Source organism: Tursiops truncatus, chromosome 2, assembly GCF_011762595.2.
Source record: "Tursiops truncatus isolate mTurTru1 chromosome 2, mTurTru1.mat.Y, whole genome shotgun sequence".
NCBI lineage: Eukaryota > Metazoa > Chordata > Mammalia > Artiodactyla > Delphinidae > Tursiops > Tursiops truncatus.
Window position 1 is genome coordinate 143,429,642 of NC_047035.1, and position 17,595 is coordinate 143,447,236.

The following is a 17,595-nucleotide window of genomic DNA, read 5'->3' on the forward strand; positions in this document are numbered from 1 at the left end:
TGCCTTCAGTCAGACCTGAGGATCTGGGTAATGAGCATCTCACTGGGAACTGCCAAAGACCAGAGGCCTGTTTCCAATTTTCCTGAGTTGTGTAAGGTCCAAAGGTGTCATAAATGACCAAAGGGTGTATCTTCCCCGGAAAAATGAAAATGGATGTTCCAACAGCCAACCTGGCAGAGATGAGGCAGGTTTAATTTGATGGGTAAAAATAAAGCAGTAAGATGGGGTTTCCACGCAAGGTATCATAAGAAATTCCTATCAGTTACACAGTGTTGTTGGGTCCATTAAGGTTCAAAACCAATAAATTATAGGGTAATAATTTCTTTGTACCATTAGATGTTTTGGCAATAATTCCCTTTTTACTGATTTTAAAATTGTGATCACAGCTTTCCTTTTGTCTGCACTGGCCTGACAGACCACGGTCAGTCCTTTTATTTTCAAACCTTTAAATCACTTTTTTCAAGTTGTAAATAGTAGTACATGGTGGTATAGTTTGGCTTCTGTTGTTTTACACAGTTAGAGAATCATTTTCTTTTAAAAGAAAAGTGAATCTAGATGCTTCTTTTAAAAGCCACCGTTTTCCAGTTAAAGGAGGCTCAGTGACACATGCCTCATCCCCTCTTTCTTCCCGACACACCATTAATGACAGTAAGGAACTTCTAACCCCTAATGCCAACAAGCTGGTATTTCCCCCAAGGAATGAGACTGGAGGTTTGTTTTCTAAAGAAATATAAACCTCCCCAAAGCAATCAGGAGCTGGGGAAGGAGAGAAGAGAGAGATGATCAATCCAGGAGGTCTGTAGCTAACTAACAGAATTTCCAGAAAGAGAGGCTAGAGAGAAAGAATTTACTTAAAAAAAAAAAAAATTCAGCCCTAAAGTCAGTCTCTTGATTGAAGAGGCCCACTGAATACCCAGCACAGTAAATGAAACAAATCCCCACACCACGGTCCAAACCTTCATTTTGTAGATGAGAAAATAAAAGCTCAAAGAGAAAAAGCGGGGTGCCCAAGGGCACAAACCAGGCCCATGCCGGACAGAGCCAGGACCGGGCATGAATACAGCACTCTTCCCACCTCGCCTGCCGCCTGGAATGCCTATCACACTTCTAGTTCACATCTCCCCAGGTCCGCTCAGTCATTCACCTTCCTCCTCCTCTCCCAAACCACCCAGGGAGAGCCAGTGTGACAGTGGAAAGAGGGTGAACTTAGGATCAGAATCAGTGCCAGTCTCAGCTCTGCCTCTTGCCAGCTGTCAACTTCCTCATCTGTGAAATGAGGCTATTACATCCAGCCATCAGAACGATCCATGAAGTTCACAGATCCAGAAGCCTTGAGACAGGCTGAGTTAGTTGGCAGAGGGCACAGTATTGGCTTAGCTGCTTCTGCTTCTGTGGACCTGAAGGGTGGTCCAGAGACCAGCAGTATCACCTGAGAACTTGTCAGAAATACAAATGTCAACCCAACCCCTCTCTGACCCGACCCCGACCTACTGACAGAGCTTCTGGGACAGGGCAGCACTTGGTACTAACAAGCCACCCTCCTGGTGATTCTGAGGCAGGTCGAGTTTGAGTGACTGAGCTACCTGTGTGACTGCGCCACCTAGTGGTGGACGGGCCTAACAGCTCCTGCGCGAACATTCAGCCTGAATGACTCAGGGGAGGAGCTGCCCTCTGCAAGACTGTAAATGCTTGAAGGCACAGACTGCGCCATTCTTTCTAACCAGTATAATCCCAGCACTTAAGCACCATGATTAATAAAGGGCATACAGTTAATGAATATTTGTTGAATGGATGAATACGAATGAATAAACTTGAACAAAGGAGACACACGTCTTAACTCCTAGTCTGTCCACAAAGTGTTGTGAAAAACTGAAATGTCTTGGGATGCAGCCTGAGGCCCAGTGGCGCCAGTTCAAGAGGTGGAAGGAGACAGGGGCACCAAGCCACCACCTGCAGAGGCCGCTTCCAGGCGCCCAGGCACCGTGTCTGAGGTCACAGCAGCCCTAGGCATTCAACAGGGGACCCTCTTGGGTGGTCAGCCCATCCCAGTCTGTCCAGAGTATGAAGAGGCCAGGAGGGAGACTTGTTCTAGGGCGATGGGACCCTTCCCCCACCCCACTATGCCAGTGAGAACAGGGAGCAGAGAAGTGGGGGGCAGGGCATTACACACTGGTCTGCAGTTAGGGGCAGGACCAGGGCAGAAAGTCTAGCAAACAGGGAGGGATGGCGAGAAGGACAGTCACAACACGACAGGAGGGAAAAGCCTGGAGTCCAGCAGGGTGGGGGAGGGACTGCCCCGGTAAGGAACACAGGCAGGGCGGGGACTTCCCCAGCATTGAGCCTGGGAGGAGGAATACTGGAGCGGGGACAGCTTGCGATCCCCACATGCACAGAAGAGCCCTGGTAACATCAGACTGCCTGCTTTCATAAGCACTTTTGGTTATTTGTTCCCCACGTTTTCCCTGCCCAGCTGGAAAGATGCCCTTCACTTCTGAGCCCTGGGCCCTGTTCCGCGCCCCCGTGAAAAACAATTACAGGGAGCAAAGTCACCGCTGACCCAGTGTGTACCACGTGCCAGGTCCCACCCCAAAAGGTGTTAAACAGAACCATCTAATCCACAATGCAACCGAATGAGGTGCACCACTGTACATGTGAGGCGGCAGTGGCCACGAGAGGGTAACCAGCCAGCCCACGAGTCATGGTCACCGCATCCTCCGTGGCCTGCCTCGAGCCCGGGGGGCAGTGTTCTGCTCACCTCTGAATCCTGAGCACACAGCACAGTCAGTGCTCAATGAAGAAGTCACCGCATTTTACAGATGGGAAAACTGAGGCCTTTGCCTCTACTGTCCCCTAGTAGATGGTGTTCACATCGTCACCACTCACACAGTAGAGGAGTCTGGGTTTTTAAATACTTGTAGCAAGGTGACCCAGCATGAGCTACTGCGGTGACCCGAACATTTCCAATCTCTCTGGTTCCTTTGGGTCTTTGACGCAAAGGAAGGGGGAGCTGGGAGGGAAAGAAGGACCAAGGGAGAGAGGGAGGAAGGGAGGAAGGACAAATGGAAGCAAGGAGGAGAAGATGAAGGAGGAAGAGAAAGAGACATAGGGAGGAAGGGGTAGAGGGAAGGGGGGAGGACGGAGATTCTCAGATCTTGGGGAAAAACTCAGCAAGTTTCTGCAGGCAAATTATGCACCCCAAATATCTGATTTTTAAGTCACTAGGTCTTTCTTTATGAAGTCACAGTAAAATGCAAACTTGTTTTTAAGTGGACTATAGAAGAAACAGCAGGGGACTTCCCTGGTGGTCCAGTGGTTAAGACTCCACGCTTCCAATGCAGGGGGCCCGGGTTGGATCCCTGGTCGGGGAGCTAAGATTTCACATGTGGTGCAGCCAAAAAAAAAAAAAAGCAGCAGCAAATTCACTTCCTAAAGTAAACACAAATACACATCTAAACCTGGATATGCACCAGCCACGAAGAGCAGGACAAATCACACACTAATTACTGTTTGAAGGAAGATCCGATTGTTAATTGCAGTGTGTTTCAGGCACTGCACATGAGTAACTTACCTGAAAAGCTTCCCAATCTGTATGTTAGGAAAGTTGGTAATTAAACACTTCAACTTCCTATTGACTTTATTAGAGATATGATCATCCTTACACAGTTAAGATTATAATTATTTTATTTGTCAAGTGAAGTTGATATTTAGTTAGGAAACTGTTATCCTCACAGGCTTTAAAAAAAAAAAACCCCAAAACCCTGGGACCTGCACTTGACAAGGAGCATCTGAAGCTACCTATATATGGTGTATAGAACCCAAAGAGGTTTGCCAAGCACGTAGGGAATGGCACGTGGAACCACTAATCATCCTTCCTTAGCTTTATCTGCACAGGACCTTGACTTCATCGACTCAGAGACTCGCTTTTAAGTAATGCCTGCTAAAAGCAGCCTTGTGATATAACATCACTTGGGGGGGGGGGTTCTTGATAAAAATTTTAAAAGCAAAATCCCAACGTAATCGTGAGGCAACATCAAACAAAACCAAATTGAGGGATATTTTATAAAGGCACTGGCATGTACTCAGCAAAAATGTTACAGCCATGAAAGGGAAAAAAACAAACCAAAAAAGACAGCAGTAATTCCAGAATTAAAGAAGACTAAGGGACATCATAACTTGTAATCCTGGTTTAAACCTGGAGCCAAAAAAAAAAAAAAAAAATGTTTTGGCTGTGAAGAACAACGGTAAAATACGAATAAGGTCTGTGGCTTAGCTGATACTGTTATATTAATGCGAACTTCCTGATTTTTAAACATTTTTTAAAATATTTATTTAGGCTGCGCCGGGTCTTAGTTGCGGCACACGGGATCTCCGCTGCAGCATGCAGGATCGGTTTGGTTGTGGCATGCAGACTTCTTAGTTGTGGCATGCATGCGGGATCTAGTTCCCCGACCAGGGATCGAACCCAGGCCCCTGTATTGGGGAGCGCTGAGTCTTACCCACTGGACCACCAGGGAAGTCCCACTAACTTCCTGATTTTGATCATACATTGTAGCTCTGTAGGAGGATGTGCTAATTCTTAGGAACACACACTGAAGTATTTAGAATTAAAAGGGGCGTCGTGTCTACCATGTATTCTCAAATTGTTCAGGAAAATAAAGAGAGAGAAAAACTGAAGAAATTGATTAGGCAAAGGTGGTGAATGTTAACACTTGAGGAATCTACGTGATGGGAATACAGGAGTTCTGTGCACTATTCTTGCAACTTTTCTGTAAGCCTGAAATTACTTCAGCGTAGAAAGTTACTAAAAACAGAAAAGGAACCTTGTAGTGGTCATGCTGCTTCTCATCGGTTCGCAATTTGAGGGACTTGGAGACCAATCCATTCATTCATTCATTCATTCAGTAATATTTATTAAGCACCTATTATGTGGCAGGCTTCATTCAGGCCACTGGGGATACCATAGTGAAAAAAGAAAATCCCAACTCTAAAAGGGAAATGAAGCAACTTGAGGTTTCTGGCAAATCCCCACTTGGATGCCTTGAACTCATGATGTCTTCAACTCAACATGTCCCAAGACCAAGTCTGTCATCTCCCTGCCACCTCCACCAAAATACCAGGACCTCATCAACGTTCGCCGTCTTGGGAAACAGCACCCTACCCTTCCCATGACTGAATTGGGAACCTAGCCACTGCCGCCTCTATCAGCTCAATCTGATCCATCATCTGGTTCTGTTGGCTTTACCTCCTAAGTATCTCAGGGATCCACCTGCTTCTCTCCATGTCCACTGCCACGTGGAGCAGGCCCCGGTGGTCCCCTCCCTGGACGGGGAGGATGGATGCCCTCACCAGGCCGGCCTGATTCAACAGCCAGAGGGATCTTTTCAAAATCCACCTCCCAGTACATCACAGCCCTGCTCACAACACTTCAATGGCTTCCTGTTGCATTTGGACACAAAGACACCTTTCTTTTTCCTGATACTTACTTAAATAATACCCTCGTGCATGTGACTGTTTAATAAACGGCCGACTCTCCCCACAGTGAGCTCCACGGGGGCCGGGACCACGCCTGGCTTTGCACACCACTGTGAGCACAGAGTTGGCATTCAATTAATATTTGTTTAATTAGGTGGATAAGCAATTAAAATACTTAATGTCGGGCTTGGACCAGTGAATGGAGTGTGGTACCATTCACTGCCACAGGGGACCTGGGGGAGGCGGGCGTGGAGGAGGTGCTGGCTTTGCAAAACGTGAGGGAGAGGTGGACAAGACGCCGGGCAGGCAGCGGGAAACAGAGACCTGTGGTTTGTGAGGCTGACTTCAGGAAAAGGCACGTACTCTGGTGCTAAATCGAGCTGTGCGCCCCGAGCCATTCCTGTAACACACGCTCTCTCTGCCCTTCAGGAGGAGCTGGGGGGCGGGGTCACATTCGCTCCTGCCCTCTAACAAGCCGCCAGTCATGTGCATAAAACTGTCCCGCCCCGCCTGCTGTGGACACTGGCTGAACACACGTGTGGCCAACCTACTTCGCTCAGCATCCCTCTACACGCCACCGCCAGCACTGGGCACCTCACCCTTGGTGCAGGGGTGGCAGAGGGGTGCCCGGGGAAGGCTGGCTGAAACAAATTAGAAGTTTTCTGATGTGAAATGCTTTCAAAGAGAGAGAACACAGCTGTGATCCTTGATCACATTCATTCATTTCATTCTTTCTGGGACTTGGAATCCATCAAGCATATCAAATGATGGCAAATGAGTCCAGACTATGCCTCGTTTTAAACCTGCTGATGTGATAGAAACATCAGTGCTGTTCTAAAAATAATAATAAAAAATTCGGGCAGTTCTGTTATTTCACATTTAAATTAACTTCCATTACGGATCTCATAATTTTCTGAGAAGTAGCATCTTGTTTCTAAAGCCACCATGTTTTCGTACTCTGAAGTGGTGGTCTCGGGGGCCAGCCCCTTCATTTCTGCCAGCTGTGTACCCCATGGAACTCCCGGGTTCCTTTCTCAGTTGCCACTGCCCAGAGGCTTACGAGAAGTCCTGTCCGCATAGACCAGGGTTTCTCAGCCTGGCACTGGTGACATTTGGGGCTGGGTCATTCTTTGTTGTGGGAGCTGCCCTGTGCACTGTAGGATGTTTCGCAGCGTCCCTGGCCTCCACCCCCAAGATGCCACCTCCCACCCTACCTCCCCACCCACCCCTGATGCTGTAACAACCCGGAATGGCTCCCAGTCGATAAGCACTGTGTGGACACATCTCTGGCCCCCCTGGGCCAGGGTTCTTAGATGCTCTGCCACTTGGCTCAGAGTCTCCGAGAGAAGAAAGAGAATAGCATCTGATGACGGCTATGAATGAAATAAATGGGGGCAAAATGAACTTCGCCACTTGCTGTCGCCTCAAAGTCTGGAACCCAGCTCACGTATTGCTGTCTGTAAGGAGCAACCACGTGGCCCTCCTGATAAATAATCAATCATTTATCGATTCCAGTGGATTTTCCTTAACTGTGGTTAGGGCAGCTTGGCAGGCCAGACAGAAACCGGAGGGAAGTTGCATTTCTCAACAGGCAGAGAGCCTCTGATGGCCACGAGTAGGTCACTGTAGGTCCCCCAGGAGTGCCCCGTGTACAGAAGACTACCCTCCTCTCCTCTGGTCCCTCACTCGGCTACCAGCAAGGTACTTCACTGACCTGGCTCCCGGAAAGCTCTGAATCCACCCACTGAGCTTGGTTTTGGCTTGGACCAACCCCCCGGGGTGCTCTTCACCCTGGACACAGTACCCCAGAATCGTCCCAGGCTGCCAACATCCAAGCCTTTCCTTTTGCTACCTGAGCCTGGGTGCAGAGGTGCCCAGTGCCACCCGCAGCTGGTCTCTATTTTTTTAGAGTTGTGGAAGAAAAGCAGGGATCATCAAAACCAAAAGCAAACACATTTGCCCTCCGTTATTAAAACGTCCTGAATCTGCATCTGAAGCGGCAGTAACTACCACAGCTTGCCTAACGCCACAGAAGGCAGGCAGGAAGGACAACACCTTACCGCGCCCTGTGCTCTCTGAGTCTGGGGGCTGGTCAGCCAGGTGGTCTGGTGGGGGATGGATAGTTCAAACCAAGGAGGATGTGTGGACAACAGACAGGGATCAGAGGTTTCCAGGACAGTTATAGCACGTGTGTTTAGGAAGGCCACGTGAAGGAAGGGAACGGGTAAGGGCAGGGCTGGGTGCAGACAGAACCCGGGGGGCAGAGAGGAGCCTGGCGGGGGCTGCAGGGCCCTGCCCAGAGCTGGAAGCAGAGCATCTGAGCTCATGTCCATGTATGCCCTAGGGACCCCAGGTGAGTCTCTGAACCCCTCTGAGCCTCTGGTTTAACCTCTGTGGAAAGCAATATAAAATAAAAACATACCAACCCACTTGGCTATGTAATTCCACTTCTAGCAGTTACCCTAAGGAAAAAGTCATGCAATTATATATTTACATACAGGGATGTACACTACAGTGTTGTGTATAATTTTGACAAATGGAAAAGCACACCAAATGTTACATGCCTAAATATGAGACTAAGTCAAAAAATTATGACAAGGCCATAAATCAGAACACTTCGGTATCTCTGGTAAGATACACTGTTCCTATTAATGAAGGTGGAAAAAAATGATATGTTCTGAACAATTCTATTTTGTGTTGACTTATGACGTTTTTTAAAGAGTCTGTAACAACATATGCGAAACTCTTAATAGTGGGTAGTAGAACTATATTGGCACTTAGGTACAGTTTCCAAATTTTTCATAATCCACACGTATCTTTCTTGCTGTGTTCAGGAGGAAAAGTGATTATGGGGAAGAAAGAAGCCAACTCCTCGGCGGGGGCTAGGAGAAGACCCCTCCCGGGCTCTGCTTAGCTGCTCTCACAACACAACTGGAGCAGTAAAAGATGCCCCATGTTACTGTACAATGTACAAGAGCAGGAATTACCTACTTGTGAACATTTTTGCTTCTTTGTGGATTTCCCTGAAAAATGTTCCAATCGTTACAGTCAGTCTTGAAAGCCACGCAGACTCTACTTATTTGCAAAGGGTCTCGCTTCCAACTCCAGGGCCTGTGGCCCCTCAATGCTGCCTTTCTGGGACCCGTGTCAGCCCCTCCGGGGGGGCAGCTGGACGGAGAGCCAGCCCGGGGGACCTTATCTGTAACTGCCGGTGATTACACAAGCCATAGCAACGGTTTTGCACACAGAGCAGAAGGCCCCAAAGGGGAGGACCTTTGTGGGGCTTTCACAGGGTGGGGATACGGGTTTTCCACCACTACCAGCTGGTCTCCAGGCTACTACCAGTCTGCCCTGCCCTCCTTCTGGGAAGAAGGATAATATCTGTGTTTCCAAGGCCTTATTATAAAGTCTCGAGGCACTGCTGTGGGGACAGATTCTTCTGGTAGGGTTTTCAGATCAAAATCAGTTCCCACCAATAAAAATCAGAATCTGGATTAGACAGCACTGGTGTATTTGGTTTCAGAGACCCACAGATACAGTGCACATGCTTTCTGTTCTTCAAGGTGGGCATTTCAAGGCAGTCACATACGAAACTGTGATGCAACTGTCTGGCGTCCAGACATTCACTCATCAGCAAACCTTCCCGCATGCCTTGCTGTACAGGAGGCAATATGGTAGATGCTGGGGCCACGTCAGCGACAGATGCCTTCCCTGCCCTCAGGGGGCTCCCAGAGCTGCACGACACACAGGCATGGATCAAACATCTAGGTGATTTACTGTTTCATTCCGCATGAGAGGAAGAGCTCCAACCCAAGTCCACCCTGCGGGGCCCTGGTGGAATGCATTACAGGCTCACTTGATCTGGATAAAGGGGTCAGGAGGGCCTTCTCCAATGGAGTAAGATAAGAATTCAAGCTGAGGCCATAAGGAAACAAAAGGAGTCGGATGGGGAGATGGTTAGGTGTGGGGAGGGGCTGGGAGAGAGGAGGAAGGGACAGGTGAGCAGTTTATCATCCCAAGAAGAGGAACACGGCACAAGCAAAAGCCCTCAAGTGGGAAAGGGCTTGACTAGAAGCGGGAGTCCATTTCTATTCATTGAACAAGAAGTTCTGTGTGTTAAACTAGTGCATCAGCCTGACCTGCACGGCTCCTACCCGCTTCTGTGTGAAAGCGCTCTCAGCTCCTCACACAGCATATCCCATTCCTGGGCAACTCTGCTGGACATTCCTTTCCTAAGGACGGCCCAGCACAGAGCTGACACTGTGAGTGGAGTAATGCTTCTGGAAAAGATACAGAAATTATTTCTCCGTGCATCTTGGTGAATCTCGGCACAGGCCGACAATGAAGCAGTAATGGAGGCACTGCTGGGGAACTGAGGGGATTTGGTCCAAGTGTTCCACTCTCCTTGATCTCACTTTCCCCAAGGAAAGCATTTAGAGAAGCTGCTCTTTACTTATTTCTCCAGCCCAGATCCCTTGGGCCCACACGGCCCTCGGTCTCCCCAGCGGCTCCACCTCTGTGTCTCCTGGGCACCTGCACCCAACCGTCTAATGCAGGAACCTCGAGCACACCCCACAGCCACGTGTGCCTCACTATCTTCCCATCACCTCCCACCACCCAGCTGTCAGGACAGAAAGCTGGGACTCATTCTTGACTCTTCCCTCCCCCTCAGCACCCTCTCCCAACCCTGTACCCTACAGTTATGGTGCTACCCGCAAAAAAGAGGTGCTGCAGGCACCCTGCCCGACTGCAAGGATGGCCGAGGATACAACTAGTGCCCCTGGAGCTGCTCGGCATGGCGTCCTGGCCCCCAAATATATCTCAACTCCATCTCCTTCTCTCCACGCCCAATGCCACCCCCCGTCCACGTTAGCAATATCTAACGGGACCCTTGCTTCTCCGCTGTCCTCCTTCCAGTCTGCTCTCCAGACAGCAGCCACTGCGGGTGGGATCACGTGTCTCCACTGCTCAATACCCGTCTAGCTCTCTGTTGCTCTTAGACTTGAACCTCAACCCCATACCCCAATCCATGCCTCTCCGTGAGTGGTCCCCCACACCCCCGTCGCCCCTGCTCACCCACCGTCCTCCGGCCACCCTGGCCTGTTCTGGCTCCTCGAACCAGCCCAGCTCTTCCCGACCTCAAGCTAGCGCAGCTCCCCGTAACTGACACATAGTAGTTGCTTAATAAACACTGACTGAGGAATAAATCAATCTCTTGTTTAGATATCACTCCTATCTTTTGACAAGTGCTAAAAGGCTGTTGGTTCATCACTGGGCTCCCTGGCACATGCCTAAAGGGCAAACTCTGTATCATTTTTTACTGGAAAAAGAGACCATATGTTTTACGTACAGGTGGTGAAGCAGCAAAATTGACTTTTTCTTAATGCACGGTATTTTACTGGTTCTAGATGCAATCTTCTGAAACATCACTGAAATGGAGGAGCATTTTACGACTGATAGTACATCATCATTGAACTGGCAGCAGTATTTTCTGGGAAGCACATAAAATAACGATGTATCTTGCAATCAAGAGACTTCTAGAAAGCACGAAATGCAGTGTGTAAAGACGTTGGACATGTATGTTCAGCTCGTTTGGGTGTTCCACCTCTAGCTGAGGCAGTGCTGCTGGGCAGCTTGCAATCACAGCTAGCATCTCTCCAAAGTTCTAACTCTACCCCATCGTTCTTGCGGGTCCATCTGGGTCCCTGAGAGCACTGAGAAGACAAGCACTTGACGGTTCCCCAGACTTTCACAAATCCACCCACCCACACACCCACCACCAGCTCTCTGAGACCCTTCCTAAATTCTCCATAGGCCAAACTCTCTCTTTTTGAGGGGCCCAGATTCAGAAGCTACCTCCCTACAAAGCTTCCTCTCATGATACATACACACCTAGTCAAGTTCATTTCATTCCACCTTTTGTTATAAACCTGGTCTTGACATCTCCCCTATTAGACTCAGAACTCCCAGAGGTTGAGGAAGGGATGTTCACATTGCCCTCCGCCCTGCACAGTGTTTGGAAGGTCAGAGGTGTTCAATATGTTTGCTGAACCGACCCGAATATCCCTCCATCCAAGGCAATTTGTGCCAAGAATCTTCTGCACTATACAATCAATTCCAAACTAAAATGCCAGAGACCAGAAACCTGGAGGGGGAAAGAAATCTAATAGTTGATTTCAGAAAAAAGTAGAAATTCTAAATCTCTTAAAACATACCTCTGAAGTTTAAAAATGTGCAAGCCTTATTAACACTCTGCAAATACTCATTTCGGAGTGTGCTCCGATAATGCATAATTCCTAATGATCACTGGTCTGAATTTGAACCTGAGTCCCTCATGCTTAAATGACACAAGATTGAGGTGGAAACAATGGAGTTGGAAAAACAGTCCCCTTCCGAACTGTGCCATTTCAGCTGCACGTACCCTTTCATGCATGAAACTAATTCAAACCTTCATTATTAAATACAAATCAGAAATGCTTAAAAATCACCCAAAGGAAGTGAAACAAATAATACATATATACGGAACAGAAGATTCTAGAGTTCCATTCTCTAGTCTAGAGGACATAAGTTCTTCCTATCTAGAAAGAATAGAGAAAATCAGCCACTACCATAATATTAGCAACGAAGGTAGGGGCTGCAATGACCTAGAAATAGGGAGGGGTCAGACGCCCCAGGAGAGGGGAACCAGACCAGGAGTACTGCGGCAGATGCCATGAGAAGAACGTCCAGAAGACAAACCCTTCCTTCTCCAAAGACCACTCCTCCCCCAGAGTAACTGGTAGAATCTGAAAACCCAAACAGGGGACCTAGAAGGGGCAGGTTAGAGGTTTGAACCTGGCTCAGATCACCTGAATACGTGAGAGCAGGAAGATTCCGACTTCACCTGTCATTACCTAGACCCCAGAGTGCCCCTGCCGTACATCACAGACAAGCATCATTGCAAATGGGTCTGCTGGTGTGCCGTGGTCAGCCGCAGAGAAAGGAACAAGTGGGTAGGGGTGCGGAAGTGACGGCCTGTCACCTTTGTACCCTGGACACAGATTAGCAGCAGAAATAAACCTCGGTGCCTCCCAGTGCATTTGCCTGTGTTCACTGAGCTCTTATTCTTTGCAAAGCAACAACATCTGGGGAGGGGGGGGAGGTGGGAGAAAGAGGAGGAGGCATTCAACCAAGCATCACATGACTCATGCCTCTGAGAGGTGGACTCTGGGTGTCCAGCTCGGGCACCTTGCCTCTCTTGGTGGTAACTTGCCAGGAAAAGTCTGAAACCTCTCTCTGGGCTCTAACCTTTAGCTGTATCCCTTGAAACTACACCCTTTCCCCAAAGAGGTTCGCGATTCACACGGTGAGAGAACAACCTGCCCCACAGATTTGAGGGTTACCGCGGAGGGCCACTCAAAGACAAGACGGGTGGGTAAGAGAAAAGGCGACCCCCTCAAGGAGTTTTCCCTTGAGAAGGTCTCACCATGCTCAAGATCTCTGGTATCTCTGCGAACAGAGAAAAGACACAGACATCACTGTCCATCAAGCAAGCCAAATTATTTTATTATTTTGCAAATAATAAAAACAATGCCCTGCACTTGCTTGATTCAAGTGTCCCACAGTCCAAGGCACAGACATTTGTGTGCTCAGCACCGCCAAGCCCAGCAGCTGCCCCGTATTTATTCCATTAAGCTCACGGAACAGTGTTATGGACAAAACGCCTTAAACGGAGATGTAATGGTATGTACGTATATGTGTATATGTGTAAACATATATATATATATATATATATATATATATAAAATGTACATTGCCTCTGATTCTATTCCTATTTCCAACATAAACCTACATTGGACTAAAATATCCTCATTTAACTTCCTTCGCTTTTTCTAATGTCATAACATTTAAATCGATCAAGTTGCTATTGATTTTTTTTTTTTTTTCCTATTGATTTTTAAGCAGCTGAACAGGTTGAAATGGCAGGCTTCGGTCGCAAGCAAACTGGCACAGCTGTTTTCAAACAGCGTCTGGACAGGGAACTCATCTGTTCTTCCAAGACTCCCTACTTTGCTAATGCAACCTCCGTCCTTGGAACTACTGAGGCTCTTCACCTCGGTGTCTCCATGGACACCCCACCTCAGTGCCTCCTAGGCCACCCCCTTTACCCTTACCCCCAATCTAAGCAGTGCAAGTCTGAGCTCCTCCACCTGCCCAATGGTGCTGTCCTTCCTCTTTCTGTTCCAAGCCACTGCCGCTAAGTCTCACCTCCCCAGCACCTGCCTCATTTTGACCCCGCCTCCCCGCCTCCAGTCTTGCTGCCTCCTTTCCATGGTACCTCAACTTAGCTGACAAATTAATCTTCCACAAGTACTGTGACCATGTGGCTACCCTATTCAATACCACAGAGAACTCTCTCATAACGTGTAGGGCAAGAGCCCATACTCCTTAGCCTGTCCTTCAAAGCCCTCTAAAGACTGGCCACTGCCAAACCAGTCTGTGTGATATTCCACTGCTCACTTATACCCCTAACGCTCCAACCACCCACTGGCATCTACACACGCTCAGAGTAAGTCCACCATAGCTCACGCCATCCCTTGTACCTGCAAGTCTTTTCAGCGCCGGGCTCTGTGTATTCAAACCTTCCAGTTCTTCAAACTCCAGTTTTAAAATGTCCAACCTCCAAAAGCCTTTCCCTTACCACTTTAGATGGAAGGAATCCTTCACTTCTAACTCGTATGACACATTTTTTTTCTTTGCTAGGCATTGTGGGTGTTCACCCTCCCACCCACCCCACGACCTCCCTCTACGGGGAACTCCCTGACCACTGGCCTCTCTCTTCCTCTCCCTGCATCCTCCACAGGGATCTAACACCATGTCATGGCCAGAGCAGTCACTGCACAGCACCCAAAACTTTGTAGCAGTCTGTCTAGGTGTCCCCCTTTCCATTCTCGGACACCCTTCAGGCTGTCCTATTCACAAGGTAGGGCATTTTCCCAACTAAAATAGAATTTCCCTGCTGCAATTCCAAAGCAGGTCAATATTCCCACCTGATCATGAACTCTTCCCATTTTTTGAAATCTGCCCATTGAGCACAGTTGTCATAGACGGCACCCTGAGAACAGGTCAGCCTTAGAAAGCAGAGGATGTTGAACCGGCCTGGGCTTCTCCACGCTGCGTTTCTACAGACTGTGTGCGTGTGTCCATTGAAGATCAGGATACATAGTAGCTAGTCGCAAAGGGCGCAAAGGACCAGCGCTTGGGGAGCGGGGCGGGCAGGGGAGCATCCGGGGAGTTCCACCCTGTTGAATCCTGGGTCCAAACTTTTCCCTCGGTCAACGCGGTACCCTCCTACCCGCCCCGACCGGCAGACGCCTGATGCCACAGGGGCCGCAACAGGAAGAGAAAAAGGCGTCGGATGGGGGAGGCAAAGCTGGGTATTTTCGGAACTTAAGTGGATCGTGGACTGGCCCTTCTGGTTCCCAGGGAGGCGAGGCCAGCGTCCGCCGCCCGCGGGTAGGAGCTGGCGCGTCCTGGAAACCGGGATGGGGTTAGAGATTGGGATGAAGATGCCGCGGCTGGTGCTGATGCTGAGGCTGCCGCGCAGAATGACAGCCGCTCCCCCCACCCTGCCCCAGGGGGTGTCGAGCGCCCGGCTCCGCGCTCCCGGGGGCGCTCGGCGCACCCAGTCCCTCCGGCCCACTCCGGCCCCGGGCAGGGCCTGCGGGCTGCGATGGGGCCCGCGGCCACTACTCACCCGGAGGGTTGACCGCCGCCGGGGTTGCCATCTTGCTCGGAAGGCTCGGCGCGCGCCGGGCGGGGACGAGGAGGGGCGGCGCGGAGCCGGGAGCCCCACCCGGGGCAGGCGAGGCCAGCGCAGGCCCAGGCGCCGCCGCCGCCACCGCCACCACTGCCACACAAAGGACGGCGCGGGCGGGCGCTGCCTCCGCGCTCTCCCGCCGCCGCGGCCGCCCGCCGCCCCCGCCTTTATCGCCTCCGCCCCCTCCTCGGCCTCCTCCTCCCGCTTCAGCCTTCGTCACGCGGCGGGGGGTGCCGGGCCGCGGCTCCCCCGGCCAGGCCGCAGCACCGCGAGACTTGGGGCCGCGGGCGGGTGGGGCGACCCCCGAGTCTGGGGCCGCCCCCTCGGGCCCGCGCAGGTGCCCAGGCTTGAGCCGGAGGCGCGGCCCCTCCCTTGTCGCTGGGTCCGGGTCTCCCCCACCCCCGGGTGTCCGGGACGCATCACGGAGGGGCGCTGTCCCCAGGCCAGAGGGCCGGGGCGGAGAAGGTGGGGGGGGGCAACCTCTTAAGATGCAGAGGGACGCGGGTCTCGGAGACGGAGAGAAACAAAGGCGCCCCAGTGCTGCCCACTTAGCATGCCAGGGCCGTGCCGCTCGGCTCCCGCGGCTAGAGACGCCCAAGGCCACGGGCACCTCCAAGGCCACGGCCACGGACAGCTGACGAGAGCACTCAGCAAACACCCTGGCAGAGGCAGCCGGCCCGGGAATTTGTGGATGATTTGGCTTTGAGAAAGGCTCTCAGCTCTGCTTTCCTTCTTGCGCGGTGGCTGTCATTGGCTATCACCTGAACTTCTTGCAGGAGCCTTATGCGACCACCTGAGCATTTAAAAGATTCTCTAAATGCTTTTGTCGGCATATCCTGGTAAAGTTAGGCTGTAGGGAGCTTGGAGGGATTGTTTCTCTGCCAGACGGTAAGCTGGCTCTTAGGAAGAAGACTGGCACCCTAGTGGGTGCCCTGTGCAGGTTCCATGGAAGAGTGAACACATCCCAGTGAGAGCCACAAAGGGCAAGATGGCCCCTAAATGTAGACATGTTTGCAAAAACATCGGTCTGTCTGAAATCCTTACGAAGAAGCATTTGGAGGGGTGGGTAGAGAAAAAATGCTTGGGGTATATTTTCGCATAAGCATTGTCTTCCGGAGAGTATTTGACACCACTGATTTGACTAACACGTGCTTAATATTCATTTGTTTATCGATTCCACGAAACTGAATGTCTGTTGTGTGCCTGGCACAAAGCTAGGCATTGGTCAGACCGTGGAAAGAGAGCCACAGGGGCTCTGCCCTCCCTGGACTTCTAAGGTATTTGCACTCAAGAAGCAACAGCTGCCTGGGGCACCTTGTGGTCACTGGTGAATGAATGAGGCCAGAGAGAGGGTGGAGTGATCAAGAAAGCACAAACTAGGCCGTAAAGAAATGAGCAGAATGTGGAGAGGTGGAAAAGAAAGACACTTCAGGTGAAGACTTAAGGCATGTGTGCATCCGGCATCACGACAGGCCAGCTCCAGACAGATAACGAGAGGGAGAGAGAGAGCAACTCGGGTATCAGCTGGAACCACCCCCATCCAAGTAGCTGCCCCTGATTTCCCCAGCATCAGTCAAATGAGAGCTCAGGCTCTCTTCCACATACTCCCAACCGGCAACACCCTCAAAGACCCATGTGCACTTAATAAATACACGGTCTACCTGACTGAAGATTTGTTAGGGTAAGTGGAAGAGGAGGCTTATTGCACTCCTCAAGCAAGGTAAAAATCCACCTTCAATGTTTCCGCTACCCAGAACGATCCCCTTTTAGGAGCCGCTCCCCACTGGCAGTTCTGTCTGTGGTGGCGCATCTTTACATAGCCCCCAGCGTCACTGTAGCCCTGCTCCCACCAAGCTCTTTGCATTCTCCGACTTTCCACACCCCTCAGAGGTAAGCAAGGCCCTCTCCTTGGTGTTCACGCATCGTCCACAACATGTGGCTCATTTTGGTATTATCTCCAAACAAATACATTTTTAATAGTCTCCCTAAAAAATAAAAGTGTAGTAAACATGACCATTACAGCTGCACGCACACATATATTTAACTGTGTTGCTGCCCTCTGCCCATTTTTCTAAAACGTTGCTCTGCAGATATCTTTAATCCTTCTTCTTGCATTTGTCCATGGCAATAAAAGGTAGAATATGGACAGCTACAAGAGGCTGGGACACTCACCATGGTCTGCTTGGAGTCTGCCGTGCTGCGGTTTTCAGTAAGTAATAAATATGTCTGCGTTTGAACAGAGAAGGAGGCATTTCATCCTCTCCCCCAGTGACTACATCTTAGATCCTCTCCCCCAGTCACTACATCTTAGAGGTGGAAGGGAC

The 17,595-nt window shown here is 50.2% G+C and overlaps 1 protein-coding gene across 5 annotated transcripts in view; it reads right to left on the bottom strand.

Moving 5' to 3' along the window:
- The window catches only part of ARNT2 (aryl hydrocarbon receptor nuclear translocator 2), a 193,236-nt gene extending 177,557 nt beyond the window's left edge, over positions 1-15,679 (bottom strand). For 2 of the 5 annotated variants that reach the window (XM_033852230.2, XM_073801466.1), the window contains exon 1: positions 15,209-15,679. In XM_033852230.2, the coding sequence (XP_033708121.1) occupies positions 15,209-15,239 (31 nt within the window). In that variant the 5' untranslated portion in view covers positions 15,240-15,679. The remainder of the gene's footprint in view (positions 1-15,208) is intronic. The other 3 variants (XM_073801465.1, XM_033852234.2, XM_033852233.2) reach the window with 3 other exon arrangements.
- Positions 15,680-17,595: the final 1,916 nt, after the last annotated feature.